General features: G+C 45.9%; 3 protein-coding genes across 3 annotated transcripts in view; 2 read left to right on the plus strand and 1 right to left on the minus strand.

Moving 5' to 3' along the window:
• The window catches only part of MED12L (mediator complex subunit 12L), a gene marked incomplete at its 5' end in the record, with an annotated part of 132,282 nt that overhangs the window by 43,054 nt on the left and 63,566 nt on the right, over positions 1-25,662 (minus strand). The window contains one exon of the mRNA XM_084292392.1: positions 352-499. Within this exon, the coding sequence (XP_084148518.1) occupies positions 352-499 (148 nt within the window). The remainder of the gene's footprint in view (positions 1-351; positions 500-25,662) is intronic.
• On the plus strand, positions 1,534-4,180 carry P2RY12 (purinergic receptor P2Y12; the record flags this gene model as incomplete). Its single annotated transcript, XM_084292186.1, has 2 exons — positions 1,534-1,586; positions 3,141-4,180. Exon 2 carries the CDS (start codon positions 3,155-3,157, stop codon positions 4,178-4,180), a length of 1,026 nt encoding a protein of 341 aa, XP_084148312.1. The 5' UTR covers positions 1,534-1,586; positions 3,141-3,154.
• On the plus strand, positions 7,693-8,724 carry P2RY13 (purinergic receptor P2Y13; the record flags this gene model as incomplete). Its single annotated transcript, XM_084292090.1, has 1 exon — positions 7,693-8,724. The coding sequence occupies one exon, from the start codon at positions 7,693-7,695 to the stop codon at positions 8,722-8,724; it is 1,032 nt and encodes a 343-aa protein (XP_084148216.1).

Consider the following 25,662-nt stretch of genomic DNA (forward strand, 5'->3'; position numbering starts at 1 on the left):
TAGTCACATTGTGTTACTAGGAAGGTAAGGAATATGTGTGTAAGGGCTGGCCAGTATCTCATATTCCAGGCTTTAGCCTAACAGCAGTGTTGACAGCCAAACTGCTATAATGCTAAATAGGGATTTCTAACCACAGCGCAGGGATTTCTAACCACAGCAGCCTTCTCCTGTCCCGGTGCCGTGGCACAGCAGGTGCACTCCGTGCTGTGGGAATGCAGCACCTCACCCAGTGATCGTCAAGGGGAGGAAAGCCAAGGTAATGATCAACATGCACAGCTTCAAACTTGCTGAGCACCTCAGCTCCCGTGATCTTCTCTACAGGCTACCGTACAGCACTGTTAAAGCATTTACCACCCGTTTCAGTAGTGCTCTTCTTATTCAGAATTTTCAGGATGTCTTTGGTAATCTTCTTCAATTGATGTCTTGCTTCGTCACGCTCCTTACCAACACCATAAAGAAGAATCATGCGCTGGTTACACTCATGACTTGAAGATTCATCCTGAAAAGACCAGAAGGAATGAAGCCTCTTTTCTTTATTATTTTTTTCTGTTATCACTTGCAGAAACCCAATAGCCCAGACTGCAATACACAATAACAAACTCTTCATCACAACAGGCACCTCATCTGATTATTCACATGGAGAAAATCACTGAAAAGGGTTAAAATACAGAGGGAAAAATGTAACTTCGTATTATGAATTCTATAAATATCTGTAAAGACAGAGTCAGAAGATGCATAAGGGTAATCACCCTTAGCTGCCCCGTGGATTGATATTCAGTAGTAAGTCAGTAAATAAAAGATGTCTAGAAACTGCATCACTTCTCTTGCTACATACAAATCCATTAAAAAGAAGATGCACCCCAACAAAATTGTGTTCTGTACATCCAAAAGAAATAGACATACGTATAGTTTACTTAAATTCTAAATGGTTATATTTAGTCTTCTACTAAAATATATTCCATAATGTTGATGCACAATAACTTAAAAACTTGGAGAACTGATTTGCAAGTCATATAAGGTGTAAATATTTTGTGCAGTAATATAATTACCTTCTCCAATGACTGTTTCTCTTTAAAAATGAGATTACTTAAAGTTTTCAAACAGATAAGGCTGTGTACAAAAGTCATACTAAACAGCACACACCACACAAATCACAAGGCAAAAAGATAGCAGGCGGAAGTGCACTCTACGCTCACAAAGTTGCAGTCTTACAAAATACATGACCTCTTTTAAAAATAGTGTCTCTGTCAAAAGCAGGAAGTAAACCTCAAATTATCTATAAAATTCTATTTCGCTCTCAGTTCTAGAGGAAACAAAAGGAGAAGCACTGACAGCATCACCTGGAATTTGCAGCTGTCTCTCTGGCTGAGAAACCAGTTCAAGCCAGAGGAAGGTCTAAGTGGCAGATCTGGGATGTGAAGCTGTTCCTCCAGCTTCTCCAGGCTCCCAGGGACTTGCACATGAACACTCCTGCCTGCTGCCACAGCGTGGAGCGAGAGGAACCGCAGGCGACCCTCTGCCAGCAACGTAAGCTTCCCAACACAGGAAGCACACGAGATTTCATCACTTCTCAACAGCCCACTACGGTAATCTCCTCTGTTTTATGGTTTATTTGTTGGCTTGTTTTTTTTTTTTTTTTCCTGATATTGCATGTTTAGTGAATACTTATTTTGTTAGGATGACACTCAGCAGTGAAATCTGTCATGTGCTTCACAGCAAAGCAGATTTAGAAATTCCTCTCTAAGTCTTACAGACAGAAATAAAACTTTGCAGGTCTGTGAGAAAAATGCTGGGGATGCTCAGGCACTGGCTGACAAAGCTTCAGCTCCTCCAGGCGCCTTATTTTACAAAGACAGAGATCGTTCTGAACGATAGCAATTTTTACAATTGCATCGTTACTCACCCGAAAGCCGCTCCTTTGGTAATACCAAATTGACCAATTCAACACCCCTGCCTGGCTTCTTCTGGCACCCAGTTTGGATCAAACCCTATCGGACCAAGGCTTTCAGATTAGGAGCAAGTTTTCCACTGAGTCCCTGCTACGAGTTAGGGGGATGCGCACGGGCGGGCGTTTGCGGTAAGTGGCCGGGCGATGCGCTCTGTGGGACAGCACCAGCAGCACTGCCGGGGGCCGTGAGCCACCAGCACTCCCACGCTGCTTTGGCACTGTGGTTCAAGTCAGCAAAGTTTGAGATCTATTTGCAACGTGACACTCGATAAAGTAACTGATTTAGAAAACTGACAGGATAAACTAGTAGTGAAGTTATACATTAATACTTAGAATACAAATGCCTTTTACAGACCGTGCTGGCAAATGTGTAACCCCTGCAGTGAGATGCTGCTAGCTATCTAATTGCTGGCATGCACAACCAAAGAGCAGCCACTCATGTCTCACCTCTGTCCCCCTGGGAGAAGCACACAGGGACTCGGGGGGCCACATACACCCCCTGGACCCAGCCCAGTGTTGGGAGCACGGTGGCAGCCTGCAAGTGGCTGCTCCCACTGTCTGGCAAAGGGCAAGGGGGGAAAGGGAGAGAGCAGCCTCAAGGGTAACCAACAGCAGGCTGGAGTAGTGCCTCTGGGAAACAAAGACAGCCAGCCAAGCAGAAAAAAATTAAAAAAGGGACATTTGATTACTTTTTACTTCAGCCTGGCACTGTTAAATCTGCAGTCAAAAGGAATTTAGCTGCCATCTCTCTTCCACACTAAGAAGGATGTGGAAAAGGATGTTTCTCCTTCTTCCTTGTGAGAAAAGGAGGTAGTTTGTACAGCCGCGTATCAGACAGTGAATCAGCAGCCCTGCCGGCCCACACGACGGCCTCGCTGCTGCTGCACTGAGCTGCTGCAGGCCACCCTCCCCGCTCACGGCCCCACCGCCCGGCCCAGCCAGGTGGAGCTCAGCCTGGGGGGGCCCTCCTGGGGGTCCCACCCGCCCAGCCCCTGCCTGCACCCCCTGGCCAGCCTCCCCCTGGACAAACCCAACATCCTTGGTCAGATAAAAACCCACCTGGCAGCAGTCAAAGCGCCACTGGAACTGTACCCAATGCAAAAATTAAAAATAGACTAAAAATGCTGAAGTCTCACAATAGATATAAGACCCACTTGGTTTATTTTTTCTTTTGTTTGTTTTCACAAGGAAGGTGGGAAAGACAAAATGCAAGTGAAAGCCACAAACAACTTCAGCTACGCTGGCAACGGCAACAACTGCAGCAGCGATAACAAAATCAGTCAGGTCATCTTTCCTTTGCTTTACACACTTCTCTTCCTGGTGGGTCTCACTATGAATGGCCTGGCAACATGGATCTTCTTTAAAATATCCAGTAAATCCAATTTCATCATCTTCCTCAAGAACACTGTAATTTCTGACCTCCTCATGATCTTGACTTTTCCATTTAAAATCCTTAGCGATGCGAAGTTGGTACCGTGGGTGCTGAGAGGATTTGTGTGCCAGGTCACCCAGGTCATATTTTACTTCACCATGTACATCAGCATTATGTTTCTTGGGCTAATAACCATTGATCGCTATCAAAAAGCCACTTCACCATTCAGAACATCAACCACAAAAAGCCTTTTTGGTGCCAAGATCCTGTCCACAGCAATCTGGATATCAATGTTTACTCTTTCATTACCCAACATGATTCTAACAAACAAGGAAAAAACATCTATGAATGTAAAGAAGTGTGCCCTCCTGAAATCTGACTTTGGCTTAGTCTGGCATGAAATCGTAAACTATATTTGCCAATTTATCTTCTGGGTTAATTTAGCAGTCATAGTTGTATGCTACATGCTCATAAGTAAGGAACTGTATAAATCCTACAAAAGGACAAGATGCACAGGAAAAGCATCTAAAAAAAATGTAAATCTGAAGGTTTTTATCATAATTGCAGTGTTTTTTATTTGTTTTGTGCCATTCCACTTCACTAGAATTCCCTACACTTTGAGCCAAACAAGAGACGTTTTTGAATGTTCTGCTCAGAACACTTTGTTTTACTTAAAAGAGACCACGCTGTGGCTGACATCACTAAATGCTTGCCTAGATCCATTCATTTACTTTTTCCTTTGCAAATCATTTAGAAAATCCTTGCTAGACACGCTACGCAAACACACAGAATCGCCAGAACTCCGAGCACAGATGGCAGTGCAGAATGAAGCAGACGACACAGACGAGACACCACTCTAGCACCATGTAGGGACACTAACCATGTCCCTACTTGGCCACCTACGCTTATTTGGGAGACAAGGGAAAGCAGTAAAATCCTGCTGAAGGTTATCTAGAATTTTGCCAACACCTTTACAAATTGCCCTACAGATGAAGCACAAACACACTGGAACCAACATCACTGGTTGCAGAAATGGCAAAATTAGAAAGCTTGAATAAAACAAGAGCACCGTCTGATCACAGACTCCGTGTTTGTCAGAATTTCTAAGGAAAAAGTTAGAATTTATAGTTGGAGCTGCAAGAAAAAATTAAAACAGAGTCATGAAATGCTACAGAACAGAAGATGACATGCAGAGATTTTACAGAAATAGCTTAATTTGGGCCAGAGTAAAGTCCATGACAACACAAGAGCCAACAGATGTAAACAAAGTCCACAACAAACATAGTTTTTAAATACACGAAGTTCTTACCTTGCATGCAACCATAAGATAAACAGAAATATATGACATATGTAGGTAAACTACCTGTGTAGATTTTTGGGAACAATAACATTTTGCTTATCTCATTACATGCTTGCAGTTCCTAATCCATTGACCAATAATTATTTTATGTCAGAGGAAATTATTTCATCACCAGGCTTACCTTGATGTGTGTTCAATCTTCAAATCCTTCACCTTATTATATGAAAAATAAAAAATGTACACTTTTATAGAGTGTATAATGCACTGGAAAATGCACAAAGATTCAATCTACAGAATACTTAGATCTTAGTGAAAGAAAAACTAATGGTAAAATTTTTACTAATTATTAAGGGCAGCCTGTTTGCACTATACAAGAATTGTAACTATTTATACCTTTTCATTTGGAAAAGTGGGTAAAAGGAGAAAGGTATTCTCAGGAACAATTATCATTGTAATTACACATGAAAAATACGCAAGGCAAATGTAATAAACTATGTTTCATTTAGCGTAGCTGCAAAACAGCTCCCAGCCAGAAAAGACGTTCCAGCAGCAAACAAGAGCTCAGACCTGCCCCGAGCTGATGTCCTGCCTACACCTCTCCAGTAGTCATCTGGTCCCTGGTGGGGCACAGGGAGCTTTCAGGATTGATATCCAACTTCCTAAAACATCAGAACACAGTTCAATTACTTCAGCACTCAGCCCTGGAGCCGATGCATCTCTTATAACCTGCCTGCCAAAATCAAGGATTTCACAAACTTTTTGTGTACGGCTTATGCTGATTACAATCAGTGCTAGGTCACGCTGCAGAAGCACCATTATTTCCCTGAAACCAGCAGAGTGCATTTTTGGCAACCACCTGGGCCCAGGAGACTGCCCAGCTCCCAGCTGGTGCCTGGAAGGGACTTGCGGGATGCCCCTTTTCCACCTAACACCCATTCTCCACATTCTTTGCACACACACAGAGATTTATTATTTAATTATCTGCCAGCTGCTCCTCCTGGTCAGATGGTGTGCTCAAACAACAGACACTGCAGCTCCCTGCATACCACACAGATGTCACTGATGCCGCACACAGGCACTTAGTAGCTGCCTCTGAAGCTGGCAGCATTGTCAAGGTGTAAGAGAAGAAAACGTGGAAGAAGCTGACTTGGCAGTTGGTAATAGGATATTGCAACAGTCCATCTCAGCTTTATATTGTCTTTGAGGCATGTGCAGAAGTCAGGTCAGGCAGCTAGGGGCATGTCAAGCTGATGATGTTGGAAAGGGTGACTCCTCAAGGCACTGTGCTCTCTGCCAGACTTTTAACATCAACATCAGCGTGTGCACGTATGTTAAAATGTACATGCCAATACACGGACATTATCAGTACAGCCACACACTGAGAACCTCAAAAAGCAATCCACATCTGCTCACAGAAGGACGGCTTCAACATGAGGCCGTTCCCACACCACACCAAGCAGGAAGCCAGAAACAGCTGACACAAAAGCAAGATAAATCACATTACTCAAACAAAACATTCTGTTTAAAGAGAAATGCATTGCATTCCAACATAATGCATAACAAATACATAATAAACACATAAAAAATAAAAAGATATCATGAAGCAGAGGCAGCTTTTGCCAGAAAGAGAAAGTCTCTATATTTGGCATGCCATGTCACCCAGCCACACTGGCATCGAAATGAACCAGAAATGCCATGCTGAAGATCAGAAGTAACGCTCAGGTTCCTGTGTGGGATTAACAGTTCCACAAAGAAAATACACCTCACATTTTAAGATTTTTTTTTTCCTTCTTCTCTTCACTGAATCTTCACCAGGAATTCAAATATTAATTATTGTCCAACAGATTTCAAAGCTTAACTGTTCATTTCAGTGTAAACCATAACATACAAAGACTGAATGCATTTTTTCTTGCCTTCGGTGGTCTATCTAGCCAATTACTCAAGCTACAGAGGGAGAGTACCATTTCCGAAAATGTCAGTGTACATGATTTTGTTGCCAAGTAACCTCAATGCTTCATCCCACTTTAACAGTAGCTTTGAGCAGACTTTCTGGTGATGGATTTAATGCCAAATAGCACTGTCCAAATCATGGGAATTCACACACATAAGCTACATTTGAAGATTATCCTGAGAAACTGTCAGGAAACGTTCTTTGTTCATTCTTCTCACATCTCTAAAGGACCCAAATAGTAATGGCACAGTGTAGTTGATCCACACAAACAAAAATCCAGACAACGTGCCCACCTTCACAGATAGGGTCATTTTTTTTCTTTATCAGTAGAGAAGAAGGTAATATACTTTTTGACAGAGACCAAAAGGAAAAGAGAGGCAACAGCAAACGTGATTAACTAACTTGGATGGTAAGTGGAAATGAGGAAGGAAACAACACATCACCACCAGCAGAAAAAGTTTCTTCATTCTACACATTTCCCCATTCTTAATACTTTGCTTGAGGCTTCTGTCAGCAGAGGAACAGCAGATGAAGTGGAGATAGCCAAAGACCCCTCTTCAAACCAGCTGCTGCCAAGTTTGCTCAGGTACTTGCACTATTGGAGCGTTCATGTGGTATGACAGGGCACTTGGGCATCTGGCTTTCAGAGATAGGAGGCTGATAACCAGCGGTGTGCATCTTATTCTCAAAAACATTATTTAAATATGTGCTGAGAAAGGAAAAATGTTACATGCTTGGTACAAAATACCAGAATTCACCTTCCCAAAGGCACCTTGGTTTTCAGCCACAACTCTAAAATTTGTATTCAATGTTAAAATACGTGCCCACATAAAGACAAATGGTTCTCTAGGCGTTGTGCTGTTATACCTCGCTATTATGTTATCTTAGGCCTCTATAATGAATATATACCATTTCAACTTTTCATTAGACATTAGTCTGTAAACCACGTAAACTTTGACAAGGTTTAGATTTAGTATCAGCCAGTCTGTTTAATGCATGTTCCAGAGTTTTTGTGTAAATTGTATAAACCTGCTAATCACTGCCAGGAACACGTCATCTTGAATACAAACTGTTACGCTGTATGTTTTCTCTCTCCTTTTCACTCAAGTCTATTCTGAAAAATGGAAGACTTTGCGAACGAGAGTACCATCAGTAACTCCAGCGGAGCACCCTTCTCCACCCCATGCCACCGAGACACCAGAGTTACCCACCTGGTCTTCCCGGTACTCTATACGCTCGTCTTCCTCCTGGGACTTGTACTGAACAGCCTGGCTCTTTGGGCTTTCTTCTATATTCCAAGCACATCAACTTTCATTGTCTACCTGAAAAACACCTTAGTATCTGATTTTATAATGACACTGATGCTTCCTCTGAAAATCCTGACTGACTCTGGCCTGGGACCATGGCAACTCAAAGCCTTTGTCTGTCGCTTTTCAGCCGTAATATTTTATGACACCATGTATATTAGCATAGTGCTCCTTGGTCTCATTGCTTTTGACAGGTTTCTCAAGATTGTGAGACCCTTTGGGAAGTTCTGGGTGCAGCATGTGACCTCAGCAAAGATCCTCGCGGGCCTGGTCTGGTTCTTCTTCCTTGTTCTCTCTCTACCAAACATGATCTTATCAAACAAGAAAGCAACACCGCAATCCGTAAAGAAGTGTGCCTCGCTGAAGAGCTACTTTGGGCTCAAATGGCATGAAGCCGTCAATTACATCTGTCAGCTCATCTTCTGGACTGTTCTCATTCTTATGTTTCTGTTTTATGTAATTATTGCCAGAAAGGTATATGAGTCTTACAAGAAAACACAGAAGAAAGAAAACAAAAGGGAAAAAAAGGTCAAGGGGAAAGTATTCATCATTTTTACTGTGTTCTTCTTATGCTTTGCCCCCTTTCATTTCAGCAGGGTTCCCTACACCCTTAGTCAAACGACAACCCGAATGGAATGCCATCTGCAGAACCAGCTCTTTGTCGCTAAAGAAAGCACTCTTTGGCTGGCTGCCACAAACATCTGCATGGACCCTTTGATATACATGTTCTTGTGCAAACCATTTGTAGAGAAGATATTATGCAGGAGAGTAGGCACATTTCAGAAAACAGTTCATACAAATGCCAAATCCGAACTGGACACACGAACGTCGGCAACTGAACCTTGATTCTGTAGCTCATATTCATTTGTGGGTATTTGTATATTGTGGAGAAGTTAAAAAAACAATGTTTTACTTCTGCTGTAGAAAATTAAAGGGCGGTGGTACTGTAATACTACTACTAAATAAAAGCGGGACACTGGATTTCCATATTTATGCTCACCGCTTAGCTTTGATAGGCAAAAAGCTGTCACTCACATTGCCACCCCAGATCTAACACTGATCTTCCCCCAAGCTCTGCCCTCTCATTGGGATCACTGTCACTAATCAAAGCTGGGGAAGCCCAAGTGTGTCTTGGTTGTGCCTGCCCAGCCACGGTTCTGCTGCACTCGCACCACAGAGATCTGTATCACCTCAGTCAGACACTAATGCGACTTCACAGCTGTAACCACCCCAGTCTGAATAAAATAAAAATAAATAAATAAATAAATAAAACTGCATTGGTAATGCATAAAACTAACAGTGATCAGCTTGTAGTCTTGCATTGCTATTGTGGCTCTGCGAAGTTAACAAGAACTAGAATGCCTTCGCTTAAGAACAAGATACCGACTAATTCTATCTGCTTTAAACAAACAAAAACAAAAACCCTTTCTTATTAACACTTAAACATCTTATTGATAGATGCTTCTAAAGACAATTTAGCTTTATTTGGGAATAAAACACAGAGCTCTTGATTTTGTATGTCTGTAATTTCCCCCCTGGGTGCCAGCTCAGCTGGCCGGCTGTAGGGCGGGGAGGAGGAGCCGTACCTGACAGAGGGAAGGAGGACACGCTCCATTCCCATCCCTCCCCGCCTCTCATACACATAATTACTTTCCTGCCACCTAACCCTGTTTCCTCATCCTTCCTCTCCAGCTCCGAGGAGATGTTTGGGGAGGACATGGTTCTGCAATACCTCAGCCCCCAAGCATATGCCATGGCTGGTCGGCAGAGGACCCAAAACTCCCTGCAAAGAGCAGCCCTGAGCTGTGCAGCACGCACCCTACCTCACTGCCCACCAGCAGGCAGTGCCCAGGAGCCTCCCCTCGGTCGCGTGTTCTCCCTTCCCAGAGCTGATGAGCGGAGAAGAAAAGGCAGCAAGCAGCGCTGCCTCCCCACTCAAACAACCAGCTCCAGCTGGCTCGTGGTGCTACTCACCTCTCCAGCAGCCATCCCACCAGGGAAGTCCAAATCTACCACGCCTGAAGAGAAACTGCTTGTAACCCAAAGCCCTGACATTTATTCCACTGTTTTAAGACATGAAAGAGACACCAACCATTTATTGACTCCAATTCTAGAAAATACACTTGAAATCTGTTAAAACTACCTTAGACTTCAGCCAGAAGCTTTCTGGCTTCTCCAACAACCCCCTTCTATCTCTGCTTGTCCCTGACATACCCACAACCCGGGGACTACCTCTTCATGCGCTGCTCAGGCAATGTGGCACTGCTGAAGGGGCCTCAGGGAAAGCACCACAACTTGCTCTCTTCCATCATCCCTACAGATTATTGTAACTGCCTTCACCTCGCCTGCCCCACTGCACTGTGCCTGGACGCTCACCTCCTGTGGCCCTTCTGCTCGGTGACACTGTGGGACAGAGATGGGAGAGTCCCCAGCGCCTGGCTGAGAATCAGTCTCGGACCTTACCAACAAACTTCACTTCTCGAGCTCTCTTGCTAGCTTTGTGTCTTTCTCACGTGTGCCAGATGCTTTGATTACTACTTGTTTGTTATTTCTATAACTTTAAATATTTACAAAAGCCCAATGCAGTCACGTAGCTTGCTCCATACAGCCTGATTTTTTCAGAGCTGTGTTTAGACTACTGTGTATTAATTACATCTGCCTTTAGGTTTCCCCAGCCTCTGCCACACAGGTAGATGTGTTATTTAGCAATTTCAACTCTGTATCTTCTCTACTAGGCGCGTTACATACTTTCCATAAGTATAACACCCTCTCACAACTGGAAACTGAACTAAACCCCAGTCAGCTTCCAACTGGTTCTGAACTTCTCCATAAATCAGTGTTCTCTCAAACAGTGTCTTCCTCTCAGGATTAAATGCTACTCAGGAATTAAGTCTTCTCTCCCACACACATGCAGTGTTTAACAGGATTAATTTGGCTACTTTAGTTAAAGCAAATATATTAAATTCTTAGTTATTAAAATACTACTGTAGCAACTGCATGAAGAAATGCACAGAGGAGTCTGAAAATGTTCCACTAAGCCTGCTGACACACACGGCAATTAATGTTGTGGCTGAAGCTCAGCAATGGGGGAAGACAGCTTTTACATTAGCTGCGATATTCAAGCAGGCAACCTCCCAAGGAAATCTGCGTTCCTGAGCTTTGGGTACACTAGGGCAGAACCTAGCACAAACCTTCTCATTTCTACTGCCTGGATCACAACATGCCTATTTCACACTGTGCACAAACCCAGCCTGGCAGCACACGCAGTTAAGCACCAAGAGCCTGTATGTAGGGGTGGGTGTAACCAAAATGGGATGAGGTGCTCCTTAAACACGGGGTGTGCCAAAGGTTTCAGAGGAGTCTTAATCATCTGTTTCTCAGCAGTAGCATCTCAGGTAAAGGGGAGACAGATTTACCAAAATCTGCCACAGAGAAATGCCAGCTGACTGCAAGGATATCGTTTTCAGGAAAAGTCCCCTAAATTCTAACATTTGGGATCTTGCACTTCTTTTCCGTCAGTTTTTAGACCCCTGCCTCCAGACAGAAGTAAGAATGGTAACAGTTAGAATATCTCAAAGTTTAGGTCTCTTCTTTTTTCAGGTTCAAAAAAGGCTAAAGCAATATTTTAAATCTTACACGAACTGAGAGAGATTTCAGGAAGAGGCTTGTCTCAGACGGGGAAGCCAGCAGCCCGGACCACCGCAGTGAGTACCAGCAGCACGGCACAGGAAGCTGCGTGGCTGGGCTCTCCGGAGTTCCCCAGTGCCGCTGAGGAGTGCATGTGATTCCATACAGTCAAGCAGCAAATTCAGAGGTAGTCACCATTTTTCAAAATCTGATTTTTCTCCCAACATAATTTGGAAAGATTGGTACTGACACTCGTGCCCCTGGAGCTACCGGGACACCTGTGCTTCTAGGTCCAGCTATTGTACAGGACAGAGCAAACACGGGTGACATTGAACATCCTTACTACAGTCCATCATCATCATGAGGCCGCAATGAGGCTTTTCCTTTCCACTTCCAAGTTTTCGTTTGCTTGGCTTGTTTGTGCTCCAGACTACAAACAACACACAACCTACAAACTAGAAAGCTGGCAGCAGGCCTAAAACTTGTTCAGACAAATGAACTTTACTCCAGGCTCCCATGCTCCTGGCTTCACGTGAAAACTATCGATGCTTATTGTCAATTTTTCTACAGGTTGTTGGGTTACCAAAAAGGGAACTACAGGGCACCAGGCAGTCAAGTTTTGCAGGAAATCAATGTTATTTGGGCCCACAAAGGCCAACAGTACTTCTTATTTTGCTTGCTTTTAAGAAAATATATTATACCTTTCCCTAATATATCCACCTTTTTAGCCTTTTAGGTTTTGCATCAGACCGCCTCTTCTCAGAGGGACAATAAACACCTGAACACCTAAAGACAAATTTTGCACTTCGTATGTGCCCTGACTCTCCAGTACCACAGCACAACCCTCTCCAACGATGCTCATATGACTCTGAGCACTGAGAAGACTCTCACAGCACTACCTCAGTTAATTAGAAATGCAAAAAAAATAATTTGCATCATGAATAAGAACTGGGAAGCCAAGCCAAGCAACCAAGATGTTACCCATATGACTACACACAATCACACAGGGCCAGCAGGGTGCATGTGAAGACTGAGGGCTCTAGAACTGCCTTACACCTACAGAAAGGATCCGCCAGCCATGGCGTGCACCTTCCGATCAACAGAACATGAGGAGCTCGAGGATGAAGAAAGAAGAAATGAGCTTTATTAAAATGAATCCTTTAGTTAGGTCCCTTCCTCCCTTTTTATTTATCAAATAAAAAAGCTAGTTTCATGCATTATCCAGGTGGCTAATCTGCTTTAAAAATAAACCCATTGCTTGCACCACCAAATGTGATAGTAAAGGAGTTTTACAATAAAGCAACACAGTAATTGCTGTAATAAAGTTGTTCTGACTCTTAGGTAATCTGAGAGTTGCTCTGTAATCACCAGAATACAAAAAGGGACATCCAGCCTTTGAATAATGTGAACAATAGCAAAGTTACAGGTTAGCTTTCAGCATTTCTTCACACCACAGCTTCACATTTCTGCGGTGCTGCTTTTACGACAAGCTCTGTAGCATTTCCTTTTTATGTGCTGGCTAGTCCAGACCTGCTCCCGTCTGAGGACTGCCAAAAAACACACCTGAGTTAAAAGCCTGCTACGGGATGCTATGACAGTGCTTTCTAATCCATTAAGTTCCGCTGATATATCAAAACACAGAGATCTTACAGGAAAGTTAATGCATCATATTGAAAAATAAAAATACAGGGTACCACCTATTAAACTACCAGATCTCTGTGAGAAACTGTTTTAAACTTTTTTATTTTCTCTTCTACTCTCTTCCCTTCTCCCTCATGACATATCCCACAGAGCTGTTTAAGATCCCAGAGACGACCCCTCTGTTACAGACACCTGAAGAAGAGCACAAATCTCGCCAACGGGAGCATATTGCTCCCTGCAGCTGCAGCGCAGGCTGCCAGGCAGGCTGCACACACACTGCAAGACCAACGCATCACGGGCATTTTGTTCAGTGCCCAAACTAAGAGGTCCTCAGAGGAGCAGAGACTTCAGATCCTGGAATTTTGGGTTGTCCAAACATCCCAACATAGTACCACCTATTGCAAAAAATCCCAATGGAAGCAAGAGGCAGATTTCTCCTGCAACATCTGCCACATTCTTCAGAAACGTCACACTGAGAGCATTTCTCTTCAAGGAACTTGAAGGACTATGTGGCCTGCAACAGGTAGGTGTCCACATCAGCATCTGGGTGAGTGGCCAGACACAGCTTGAGAGCCAGGTTTCTGAAAGATGGGAATTTTGAAGAGCCTAATCCTAGCCAATTTTCCAGGTGTGGAAATGAGGATACAGGATTGTGCCTGAGACCAGCTAACAGCTGAGCAAGCTGGCGAAGTCCTAGACTGTGAGAAGCCAGCACGAGGACTCAGCTTCACCCAGCTCTCCCTTCTGGAGAATTGTCCAGACACAGCTTGGCAGACCAGGACCGTGAGTATGAACCTCACGCATGTGCCTTGCCTCCAGGACCCTGCCAACAGCAACCCGCTTACATGCTAGCCTGCTCTCTGAGCAGCTTTTTGAAAGGATGCACTACCTGCAGTGCCAAGTGGAAACTGACCTGAGATATCCTGAAGATAATCTGTGCATGGAACAGCAGCCACAGACCATGACGTTACTCAGCTGCAATCCTTTGCACAACCAGGCCCCATAAGGTACAGACTAAAAATCACCACTGGTAATACCTGAGGGAAAGACTGAGAAATCACCTTGTTAGAGCTTAAACTCAGAGGCACTAATAGGTCTAAGCTGCAACAAGGCTACTTTATAGGTCCCTTGGACTCTGATAAAGGGAGAGGAGACCACAGCGGTGAAAAAGTGGTGCCAGGGTAAGATGCAAATCTGAGTCTAATCAGAACTGACTCCAGCATCATCAGTTAGTACTGAGGAAGAGATCTGAGAAATCCCCAAGAGAGCTAAGAAACAAATAAACTTAGTCAAATTAAATCCCCCAAATTCTCAAAAGGAAGGAGACAAGGCCATCCCCCAAATCAGCACCAAACTTGCACATTACCCTGTCCTCAAGTAAACCAGAATGTTCTGGAAGCCAACCAGGGAGCTTGCTGTACAACACTCATCCAAAGCATGATAAACCAAGGCAGGTGCTCTCAGAGCTCTGGAGCCTCCCACTTACCATTCAGCCACAGGAAAAAGGGCAAGAAACACAAACTGCCTTGTACGCTCCCCAGCATACCCCCAACAGGGTCTCCACTTAGCAGAGCATGAAGACAGTGGTTTACAGAGACAGGAGAGGAAACCTCAGGGGAGATCTAATACTGAGAAATGAGGCTGTTTGTGTGGACATGCGGCGAGCTGTACTGTACCTGAGTTGCACTGACACTGACGACAGCACTTACCAGCATGTCCTGGGGTGGCTGCCACAGCCCTCTCTGCTGGAGAGCTTCTCAGCCGGAGGGAGCAGCACGCCGGACCAGCAGTCAGGAACATGCTCCTGTTTCACACTAGCTCCACTGAGGAGAAAGACCTGGATCTGAACACCTAACATGAAGAGTGGAAAATGACCGAAAGCCAGTGAGGAGGCAAACCACATACGAAAGGAAAACAGAAGGCACCATTGGTCTAGAGACCCAAAAGCAGTTGAGAGAGGAAAAACAAAACAAAACAAAACAAAACAAAAAACAGGCACGGAGCTGCTAAGCTGCGGAACACAAGGCAGAGTTGAAAGAAGGTGAAATGGTGGCAGGCACACACTGTTCTACTTAGCCATGTGCTAGGTCTGAGAGACGCAGAAATGTAGGCAAGGCTCCTCTACCTAACTACAGAAAAAGCCGTGTGCCTGTAATAGCGACTATCACTTAACGTTAGAACATCCATCTCCTGAGATCAGTTTTGCAACTTCTAGTAATAAATCTAAAAACAGATGATAAACATAACACGTGTTCCTGCTGCCTTCATTTCCATTATCTGTTTTGCCTTGCAAAAGCTGGTCTTCAAAGATGAGCCATGTCAGAAGTCTCCTAAGATCAGGGACTGTATCTGATTGAAGGGAGAGGTCCCGAGGCAAGAGGGAATTTTACAGTTTGCCTGCTAGTGAGCAGAGAGCAGAAACGTGAAAGTTATCACAGGATTCCCCCTGGACACGCAGTCAGGAAGCAGTTCACCAGCACGGGGACAGCAACTGGTAGGTCTGGCTCCTGCTCCATCTCCAGCTCCTCCCAGGCCTCCAAGCAGCTGTCAAAGGGACCTGTGCAGAAGACCTCCTCCAGCGTTAGAAGAGCAACGCTGGGGATTCAACTACTCAGAGCTTTGAGGGAAAAAAAAAAAAAAGTGTATGGAGAAATGCAGGCAGAACAGAAAGAAGTCCAATAAATGTGACTTGGCAGCCACTGCTTTAACAGTGGGAAGATTATTTTTATTCCTGTCGATTTAATGGAGAGAGGGTATCGTTTATAACTGTTTTCTATTCAAGAAGGCTAAAGAAATGGGTTAACAACTTCATCCTCTACTGACACACAGTCACACGCACAATTTTGTCCTGATGTAACTACTTCTGGGGTTACTTCAATGTTCTTAAGGCACTAGGCTATCTTCCTCTAAACGTGCGTACACCCAGGACCAGTGGCAGTAGGACTGCAGGAGGCAGCGGGCCCGCAGTCAGAATCTCAAAGAGCACCATGACAGCAAAAAGGACGAAGTGAACAGACAGTCTAGTCATTTTAGCTGGAATATTTAGTTACAGACTTCACATTTTGCTTTCATCCTACACGCTATTTAGAAGAGAGAATACGCTCAAAGTACATTAAAGATGTCTAAATATAGTCAAATTAATAATTGACATGATAATCTTCATTAGCAGATATTTGCATCTACCCAGCACAAGAGTTTTCAGTTTACACACATCACATCACACACATCGCATTAAATTCACATTCACCCTGCAGACAAAACAGCACTAACTGAAAGGCACAGGCAGGGCTGCGCAGGTTGCAGTACAACATGATTTCAGGCTGCTCGCAACGTCTCCCTGCAGGACGGCGGCTGCCTTGAGCAGGCACTAACCCACCTCTCAGGTGAATCACCGTCTGCGTCCTGGGCGCTCGAGCTGCTCTGGAGCCAGGAAGTGAGCGGGGAGCGCGCTCGCCTACCCTGGCATGTGAGTCATTCCCGGGAATGAGAGAGCCAGTTGCTCCAGTTGCTCCTGGCCAGGGGAATTTTGCCTCTCTGATCAGGTACCACAAAAAAAAGCGATTGGAAGCAAAGAAGCTTACTTCCAGATATGGTTTATTTAAGTACCTTATTGCGAGAAATACTCTCATGACTATTTTAGTTGCAAGATGCACTCTGGAGGAGTCTAAGGCACTTTCGAGATGCAGCTAAGAGGCAAATGGAAGGCGACAATGGTGGCAGGTAAGTGATTTTTGATGGTCTGAAAAGCATTTGATAAGTTGTTCTCTAAATCTTCTTGCTCTTAACCACCCTTAACTGAAAATAAAGCGGGAATTAAGATGCAGTTGCTGAAAACAGGACATGGAACCATAAGCGGAGTATCAGATCCATTAAAAATGTGAAAAGGTCTTAAATAGTGAGACTTAACTAATCTTTTATTCATTCAATGGCAAACGTCACTTGTTATCTTTTTCCTAATGGCAAAAATTGATATATTTCTCCTAGTTATTCTTTCTAACATACTATTCAAAGTGCAGGAAGGTTCACGGATTTAATAATTTATGTCTTGACAGGGCTTAAAGTCATATCAAGTAAGATTCAGTAAATATAACATCTGAATTTGATGTGAAATGCTTGTATTCTATCCTTTTTGCCTCTTTCAGTAAAGGAAAGCATACGTGAATTCTCTTAATTACATTATACAGAATAAAGGTTTCTCTTCCTTCATACTTCACTCGGATCATGTTAAAACTTGTCCAGATCACTGGAAAAACCACATAGCTCTGAACTAGCAACTCAAACTACGTGTCTGATTAGTCTCAAAGTTAGGGAAATATATGGGGTACTTTTAAAAACCTATGTCGTTTAACAAGTATTTTAGATTGAAGCGATTATTCTTAGCTATGAACAACTGAAAACAGCAGTGCAATTGAAGGTTTAAAAAAGTTTGTTTTATATTTTAAAAAATGGCTTAGTGTTTGTGCTCTACGGGGACTGCAGACATCCATTTGTCTTCTCATCGCATACGCTTGGTCTTGTTCTGATAGGGCTTCATACTTTAGTCCATCCTTTTAAAGAAGATTTTGCAATCTCCCTGTTAAAAGAGAAACCAGGAAACACTCGGCCGAGGTCACTAACTCCCTTCCAGAAGCGCAGGCCCTGCTCGCATGGAAGCTGCCGGCCGTTCTCTGGCTGGGAGCCGTCCAGCATTTCCCCGTGGCCCCGCTCTCACTCCCCTTCACCAGCCAGGAGCCCTGCAGGGCCACTGTGCTGCTGGCTGCCGCCTCCGCGGGAGGACCTCCAGCCGGGGACAACCCCACGGTGGGGAACGACAAGGATCAGCTCTCGCACGCGAGAGAGAAGCTGAAGGGCGTGAAGGGATTTTAGAGACAGAAAGCATCTGTTTGCGTTAGGGGCGTGTGAGAAAAAGAGCAGTGCATTTTCAGCAGCACCGAGCCGCCGGTTCCTCCCTGCCCGCCTGCAGAGGGTTTGTTTCCCAGCACGGCCCTGCTGTCTCACCCTCCGTGCCGCCCTGGCTGCCGGGGCCTCCCCAGGGCAGGGTGGGGAGGAGCAGGGAGACCAGCTCGCCCGGCACCCGCGCCCGCAGCCCGGCCTGCGCCGGCACGCACCCACACCGGCTGCTGGGCAGGCGCCCGGGCCCACACCGAGCACCGGGCGGCGGCTGCGTGGCGATGGCTGCGTTCGCCAAGGCAGCCCCTCGCTCGCCCAGCGCCCATCTCAGCCAGGGAACCCGCCACACTTGCTGCACGTAGCCTGGGGTGGGAGATACCCAGACAACCAGCAGGAACGGGTGGGAGAGACCTCCTTTTACAAGGAGTCACAGCTCAGCTTTGCACAGCAGAGTTCAGAAGGGCCTCCTCTCCTCTCCTCTTCAGCCACATGAGTGCCAGGGAAAGCCAGCCCAGGCACCTGCGGTAAGACTGCAGCAGGAAACTCAAGGCATGAAATACTTATTAAAATTCTGGAACCAAGAGAAAACGTGCCTAACGTACACCAGTGGCTACTGATCACCACACTGCTGTCACACGCCAGTGCTCCACGAGGAGACCAAGCTGCAGCTGCCAGAGACACAAACCCAGGCACTGCCAAGAAGGCACCAGAGGAAGTGAGCAGAGTCCCACATTTCAGCTGTCTTAACCCTTCCCAACATTTAATACCCCAGTACCTTCTTTAAAACAAACAAGCCAGGCAGTGCATTACCAAAAGCAGGCTTCCACATCTGACCAACAACAAACCTCAAGAGATACACATTATCACAGTATGCTACAAGTTCTTGGTTTTACTGGGGAAAATGTTGCTGACACAAGGAAGTGACAACTGATCAGAAGCATTATAAATTGGCCTTGTATCACCTTCTGTGCAGCAGCGGCCTCTGCCCCTACAAGGAACGGCTGGGAGCTGGCAAAGCAGCTGGGCCAGACGACGAAGAAAAGCTCTCTGGGTCCCACACACTGAAACCGTGCCCAGGATTTGCAGCCTGTTGATTTCTGAGAATGGCAGACAGGCTGGGAGCACTTCATGAAAAATCAGGGTTGCAACAGGCTGAACTTCTCCCAGTCATACCCAAAAATCCCCACGTCCTTTTCCTTCCTTTTTGAAACACTGGTTGTGCTGCAAGTAGCTAGCATGGTTAGTCCCATGTCACAGCAATACATACTAAGGCACAGAAAAACCCAGCAGACTACAGTAAATGCAAATTTTTTGTCCTTTTGCAATGTGAATTAGAATTGCATATTAAAAAATAATAGAAATTGTTTCAATGCAAAATAAAATACCTAAAAGTGAGGCTAGAATTACATAAAACTGATTGACATTACCTACACGCATGTACCAGCACTTTTATTTTTAACTACAAGATTTCTCACAGCATCCCCCGTACACCTGAGACACAAGACAGGTGTGCAATAGCCAGAGCTACAATAGGTGAAGGTACAGTGCAATCAATCACACATCTTCATTCTTGTTTCTAGACCTGGACATCATCTTGGCTGTTTTTAAAGTTTTAAGTTTCTCAGCTCACTGTTTTTCATTGCACAAGGCCAATCACCACACTTAAAGCCTAGCCTGCAAGAAGCTGCAGCCCGAAGTCGGTCTCCACCGGGAAGAGGCAGAGGCCGCCTGCGCAGCCCGGCAGCAGCTCCCCACGCCAGCTCTGCCGCGGCACCGAGCCGAGCAGCCGCCTGCCTGCTCCTCAGGAGGCAGCTCAAGGCCACCCAAACACCAACTGCTGAAACTTCAGCACCAGACTGCTTACCGCCTCAACTGCTGTGTTTATAAAAAACTTTTAAAAGACTGACTTCAGGATAATAAAGTATATAGGACAAGTAAGGAACAGCCCATGGAATTAAAGGAAATTAACTGACAAAAATTTCCAGGCTGCCTGTTGTGCCAAGAACAGAGCCCACAGAAACACAAGCAGAACAGGAATAGAAGGGCTGGGGGAGAGACTTGTGAAGAGATTAAAAGAGGGAAAAGTTTAAGTTATTCTGGGCAAGTACATGTAAACGTGAACCTGCTTCTGGCCTCCCCCTTGGAAGGGAAGACTAGAAACGTGAGCTGGCAAGGGACTAAAAACTGCATCTTCCAAGCAGCAAAAGAATGGCAATCCAGTTGGATGGAAAGGGGACAAAGTTTGCAGGTGACCAGACTGGGAGGACCGGCTGATACGCCAGAGGGCTGCGCTGCCACGCAGGACCAGGACAGGCTGGAGAAATGGGCTGCAAGAACCTCTTGCAGTTCAAAGGGAAATGCAAAGTCCTGCCCCTGAGGAACAGCCCCAAGCACTGGGACATGCTGGGGCACCCAGCTGGGCAGAGAATGAGCTGGTGGACAAGCTGAACCTGAGCCAGCAAAGTGCCCTTGCAGCAAAACAGGCCAAGAGCCTCCCGGGCTGTTCTGAGCAGGGACTTGGATTAGACAATCAGTCTCCAGACCTGCTTTCCAACCTCACCTATTCTGTGACTCTGTAAAGGGGGCCCTCCTCTTACCCCATCACAAATGAAATGAGGGAAGTTAATAGAGAGGGGGAAGGGGAAAAAAAAAAAAAAAGATTTCCACAGCTATCAGCACAATGGTCATGGATTCCTAGGAAGGACAATTGAAAGGAAAAGCACATACAAGCTGCTGACAGGAAGGGAAAGGATGAAACTGTCTCCAGCTTCATACTCATCACTGCCATCCAGATGCTGACACGATGTGAGAGATCAGCTAAGACGTGTGGTGTGGTGAGGGGAAGGATCCAAGGCAGCCGACACAAGGACAAAGACACTAAGAGAGCCAAAAAGATGGGTTGTTTTTTTCAGGAGCTGAAAAGCAAATGCCAGACAAACAAAGGAGACTGTGACAGGGACCAGGAGAAGAGATGGGCAGGCAGAGGGCGACCCGGTGGTGGTGCTGGGGGAGAGGCTGGGACTGCGCTGCTCAGCTTCAGGACTGCCACCGCAACAAGCCTTGCTCAGAGCGCAGCCAGCGGAAGCTGCATCCTGCATGGCAGAGTCTTAGCAGGGATTCAGAGAAAGCAACTTAATAGGGCTACGATACAGCTTCTACTATCAGCAGGCTTTGCGCAACCAGAAGCAACCATCAGCAGCATCTTCTTGACAGAAACAAAGGAAACATTCCAGGGTTAATCCTTTCCTCCTTCCTAATTAGAGGCTGCCATACTGAAAAAACATTAATTATCCCAACTCTGCCAACCATGGCATTGTCCTCTCTTCATTTTCACATAAAAAAAATAATAATAATAGTAATAATTGCAACACTTAACTCCTCTGCCACCAACAGCCATTTACCTGCTGCCCAGTGGGGTACCTTTGTTGGCAGTTCTCTCCTAAATCTTCATGTAAAGCAACTGCAGCCTGAGAAACAAATTTTAGCACTACCCTTCATACTATGCTGCTTTAGAAATGGCAGTCAAAGTGGTGGCCACCAAAGAACTGATGCCTAGAATCTTGTCACCCTCCCTCCCAATTTTCGAGTGTAGCAGATTAAAAATCCCAAGAGAAGCATAATTGACCTGAGTGCCCGCAGAGCTGAGGACATCTGCTTCACAAAGTTACACTGACCAAAACCAAGGAAAACGTCTCTCTCAGTATTTGAGATGTGCACCTGCAAGGCTTAGAATCAGACCTTTGTTCCTGTTTGGCACAAAATTGTCCTCTGCTACAGAAACTGGCTGGACATACACATGGTACTTTTACTTTCATGTACAAAAGCTTAAGAAAGACTAAAATCCAAACTTGAGTAAGTGACTGCGAGTGGAAAGCTCTGCAGTTTACAAGAATAGCTGACAGATAATTTTTCTCAGGGCCAACTCTTGAGCTAAGTGACCGCGGAGAAGGAAGTGCCCGCTGGCCATGTGAGGGGACGGCTGCCCCCGGAGCAGGTGTCAGCACAGCGCTGGGCACAGCCTGCCACGGGACAGCTCCACTCTCAAACCACTCCTGTCGCTTGTCTTTTATTGGAGACCGCTGGGTAGGGCAGGACAGGCGGTCAGAATGCAGCTCTGCCACGGGCTGAAGGCAGACGGGCAGCAGGTTTCAGCACAGCTGGGCTGGGGACGGGATGTGCTGCTGTTCAGAGACGCGTGAGAGAGAAGTCTGGGATGGAGGGGGAAGTGCAAGGAGGAACCTGAAAACCAAGAAGGGGGTTTTCTATTAGATACTGAGGCAGACAAGAAACCTTTTGAGCCAAGGCACTGGTTCCTGTTTGTGGGTATGACTAAGCAGATGGCACAGTTGAAGACGGTTGTACCTTCTTATTGCCTCTTTGCAATCCAGTTGGCTAGGTGCAGCAGCATTTCTGCTTTACGGAGAACCAGCAGACACGGCTGGCACGCCTCTCTGCCAGCAGGCCCCCAGGGGCACGAAACCCCAACGAGGGCTCCCGGAGGAGGGCTGCTTACAACCCCCTCCCAGCCAGCCCACACCGAAGCAGTCCCCAGGCTGCAGTGGCCGGCCCGTGACAGCTGGCCCAGGCAGGCAGCTGGCGGCAGCACCACTGCTCACTCAGCCCTTGGCCGGCAGGCAGCAGCGAGCAACCCAGCTCCCCATCACCAAATTAGAAACCAGCCGAGGTGGGTCCCCAGAGACCCTGGGGCTGGCCCTGCTCAGGCAGGGGCAGCTGCACCCACTGCTGGGCATCTTCCTCCACCTCTTCTCCGAGCAACCTGTGCAGGCGTCTGACTGCCCTCACCGCAGAACAGCGACTCCTTATGCTCAGCTGCGGCCTCGTGCTTCAGCCTGTGCCCGGTGCCTCCTGCCCACGCAGCGGGCAGCGCTCAGCAGCATCCAGCTCCCTGCAGCAGTGCCATGGGCAGCAGCAGTCTGCCTGGCGCGTGCCCTCGCACCACGTGAGCTCCACCAGCGCTCACGCTGATGCCAGTAGCACGGCAGAAGGGAATACCAGAGAAATACTAGAGAAGAGAAGAAATAACATTAAGGCTTGCCCAAGCGAGGCAGGCAAGGAGTGGCTGGACATACCCAAGGGAGCCTGTGCACAGGCTCTGTACCTGCCACTTGCCAGCTTGCAGAAGCAGTGTGCACAAGTACACTGCAGCCTGCACCAGTGTATTTTTTTCCACAAATCTTTACAATTAACTGTCAGTGATTTGGTTCTGATGGGCAACAGAAAAGAAAATAATTGCAGCCAGCCAAGTACAAATTGAATAAACTGCCCCACATTTCTAATGCTTGCTTTAATTCTGCCATTTACCAGACTTTAGGCTGACAAATGCAGACTGGCAAGGAGTGACACACCAAGAAGTTAGGTGCTTAAATAAACAAACACAACTTAAAACTCCACGGCCCTATGAGCTAGAATATTCATTCAAGTTCACAAAGAGAATTTTCTAATTTTTGAGAAGTTGCAAATAAGAGACGAAGGAAGAATAATTAGATCTGAGGATACAGAATTTCTTTAAATAGTGAGGCAACTCAAAGCCTTAGTCATCAGCAAAACCATGCAGTCATTCTGTACCCGTATGACACTGAAATATGCCATTCAGCCTATTGCTTCATTTCTCATCTGAGGCTCTATCAGTCATGCATATAAACCAGTCTATCAACATTAGCAGTGACGGATTACCTCATCTGTAAAACAGCACGTAATTAACCTGTATTTGCTGTAGCTGACAGCCTTTAGGGAAATGATAGAAAAAACAACCAACCAAATATATAAACGACAAGAAGTAATAAGTATTCTGCTTTAAAAAGCTACCTGAATAAAGGAGCAGCTTCTAAGGATCCAAGCAGAACACGTTTGTATGGAAGTGTGAGGCACGACTTTGGAGAAACATGGTTAGGATGAAACTGGTCAGAAGAAGTGTGTGAAGAACTGGACAAAGAGTTAAAAACCAACCTTATCCAGCACAGAAATAACACGTTCAAACAAGTGAAAAAGCCTCTATCGGAGCGCATAATCAGTGAACAATTACAAAATACCTTAAAATGTTCTTTGAAGAGAAGACAGTCTTCACTCACCGTTCCAAGAGAACATTTTATTCTGGAGGAGGCTCAGGGGAGACCTTCTTGTTCTCTACAGTTACCTGAAAGGAGGTTGTGGGGAGCTGGGGGTCAGCCTCTTCCCACGTGTAACTAGCGATAGGACTAGAGGGAACAGCCTCAAGTTGCAACAGGGAAGGTTTAGGTTGGAAATAAGAAGAAATTTCTTCTCAGAAAGAGCAGTCAGGCACTGAGACGGGCTGCACAGGGAGGTGCTGGAGTCACCGTCCCTGGGGATGTTCAAGGAAAGGTTGGACGTGGTGCCTGGGGACATGGCTTAGTGGGTGACATTGGCAGTAGGGGGACTGTTGGACCAGATGATCTTGGAGGTCTTTTCCAACCTTTATAGTCCTATGTGAAAAACTCTGAACTCTCCATAGGTGATGACCTTCATCTAGTTCCTCAAGTCTACAATCCAGTGGTCTTTATCAGAAGAACTGGAGCTCTCAGAGCCTAGGGATACACCAGGTTTGACTCAGTTGAGCCTTGATCTCTCACCGTACCAGTGTAAATAACAAAGCCACGCTACTTAATGTGTTCTGTCACAGAACTCCTTAGCTTGATAGGCTCTGATGGCAAACTGAACACCTTTGGACTTCTGAGCCTAAAGCAGGATTGTTTCTGTGCATCCAGAAATTTGGTCACACAACCAATTCTGTGCAGCAAGGACCATTATGCCTGCACCTCTCTGCTGTCCTGCACAAATCTGTTTGAGATATTAAAGCTTCAGAGCTACAACAGCATAAGGGAAAGTCTGTAACACATAATTAGGGCAGCCAACAGCAGGTGTCTTCTCTAACCTCCACCCCATGCACGCATGGAGGCCTCTCAGCTGAGCTCAGCTGTGCTGGCAGGGCAGGATACCCAGCACTGCTAATGTGGGTTAGCTGTCACAGTTTGCAATTGTGGACAGTTCAATTTCTTTTTCCAGCCCATGCTTTACTGGGAATTGTTTGGAATATGTTTTAACATTAAAACCATCCATCAGGAATAAGATGACACAGAGACATCCATTCAGGGGCTTGATCCTAATTGGTCTGCAAGAAGAAGGAGCAACCTCCCACTATGGTTTCAGGGTGACCTGTACTTCCCTGGGCAATCTAACTGTTCTCACACCTCCAGCAGCCAGGAAGATGCACGTGGCAGGGACTTCTCAGGGCCAGTGCCCTGGTCAGGAATCAATAAGCCCATATGGGATATCTGCTATGAGAAGTGCTGACTTGAAAAGTGTAAGAGAAGGGCTGCTGCTGCTTCTGCTGTCCATGCTGCACCTGAAAGGGGAACAGAGCACAGTGACCGAGTGGCTGGGCTGCTTCAGCAAGCAGAGGTTTTGCATGGACTGGGGAGATAAGCAAACTGCACCTGAGCAGACCTGTTACAGGGCAAGCACGGGAGCTGTGCTGATACCATCAAACCTGACAGGCACAACTGGGCCCATCAGGGACTGAGGACTGTATTTTATGCCCCAGAGTGGTAAGATACATGCCTGTCTGGGGAGAGCCTTCTGTGGCAGTGA

The sequence above is a fragment of the Netta rufina genome, assembly GCF_964035555.1.
Source record: "Netta rufina genome assembly, chromosome: 9".
NCBI classification, from domain to species: domain Eukaryota; kingdom Metazoa; phylum Chordata; class Aves; order Anseriformes; family Anatidae; genus Netta; species Netta rufina.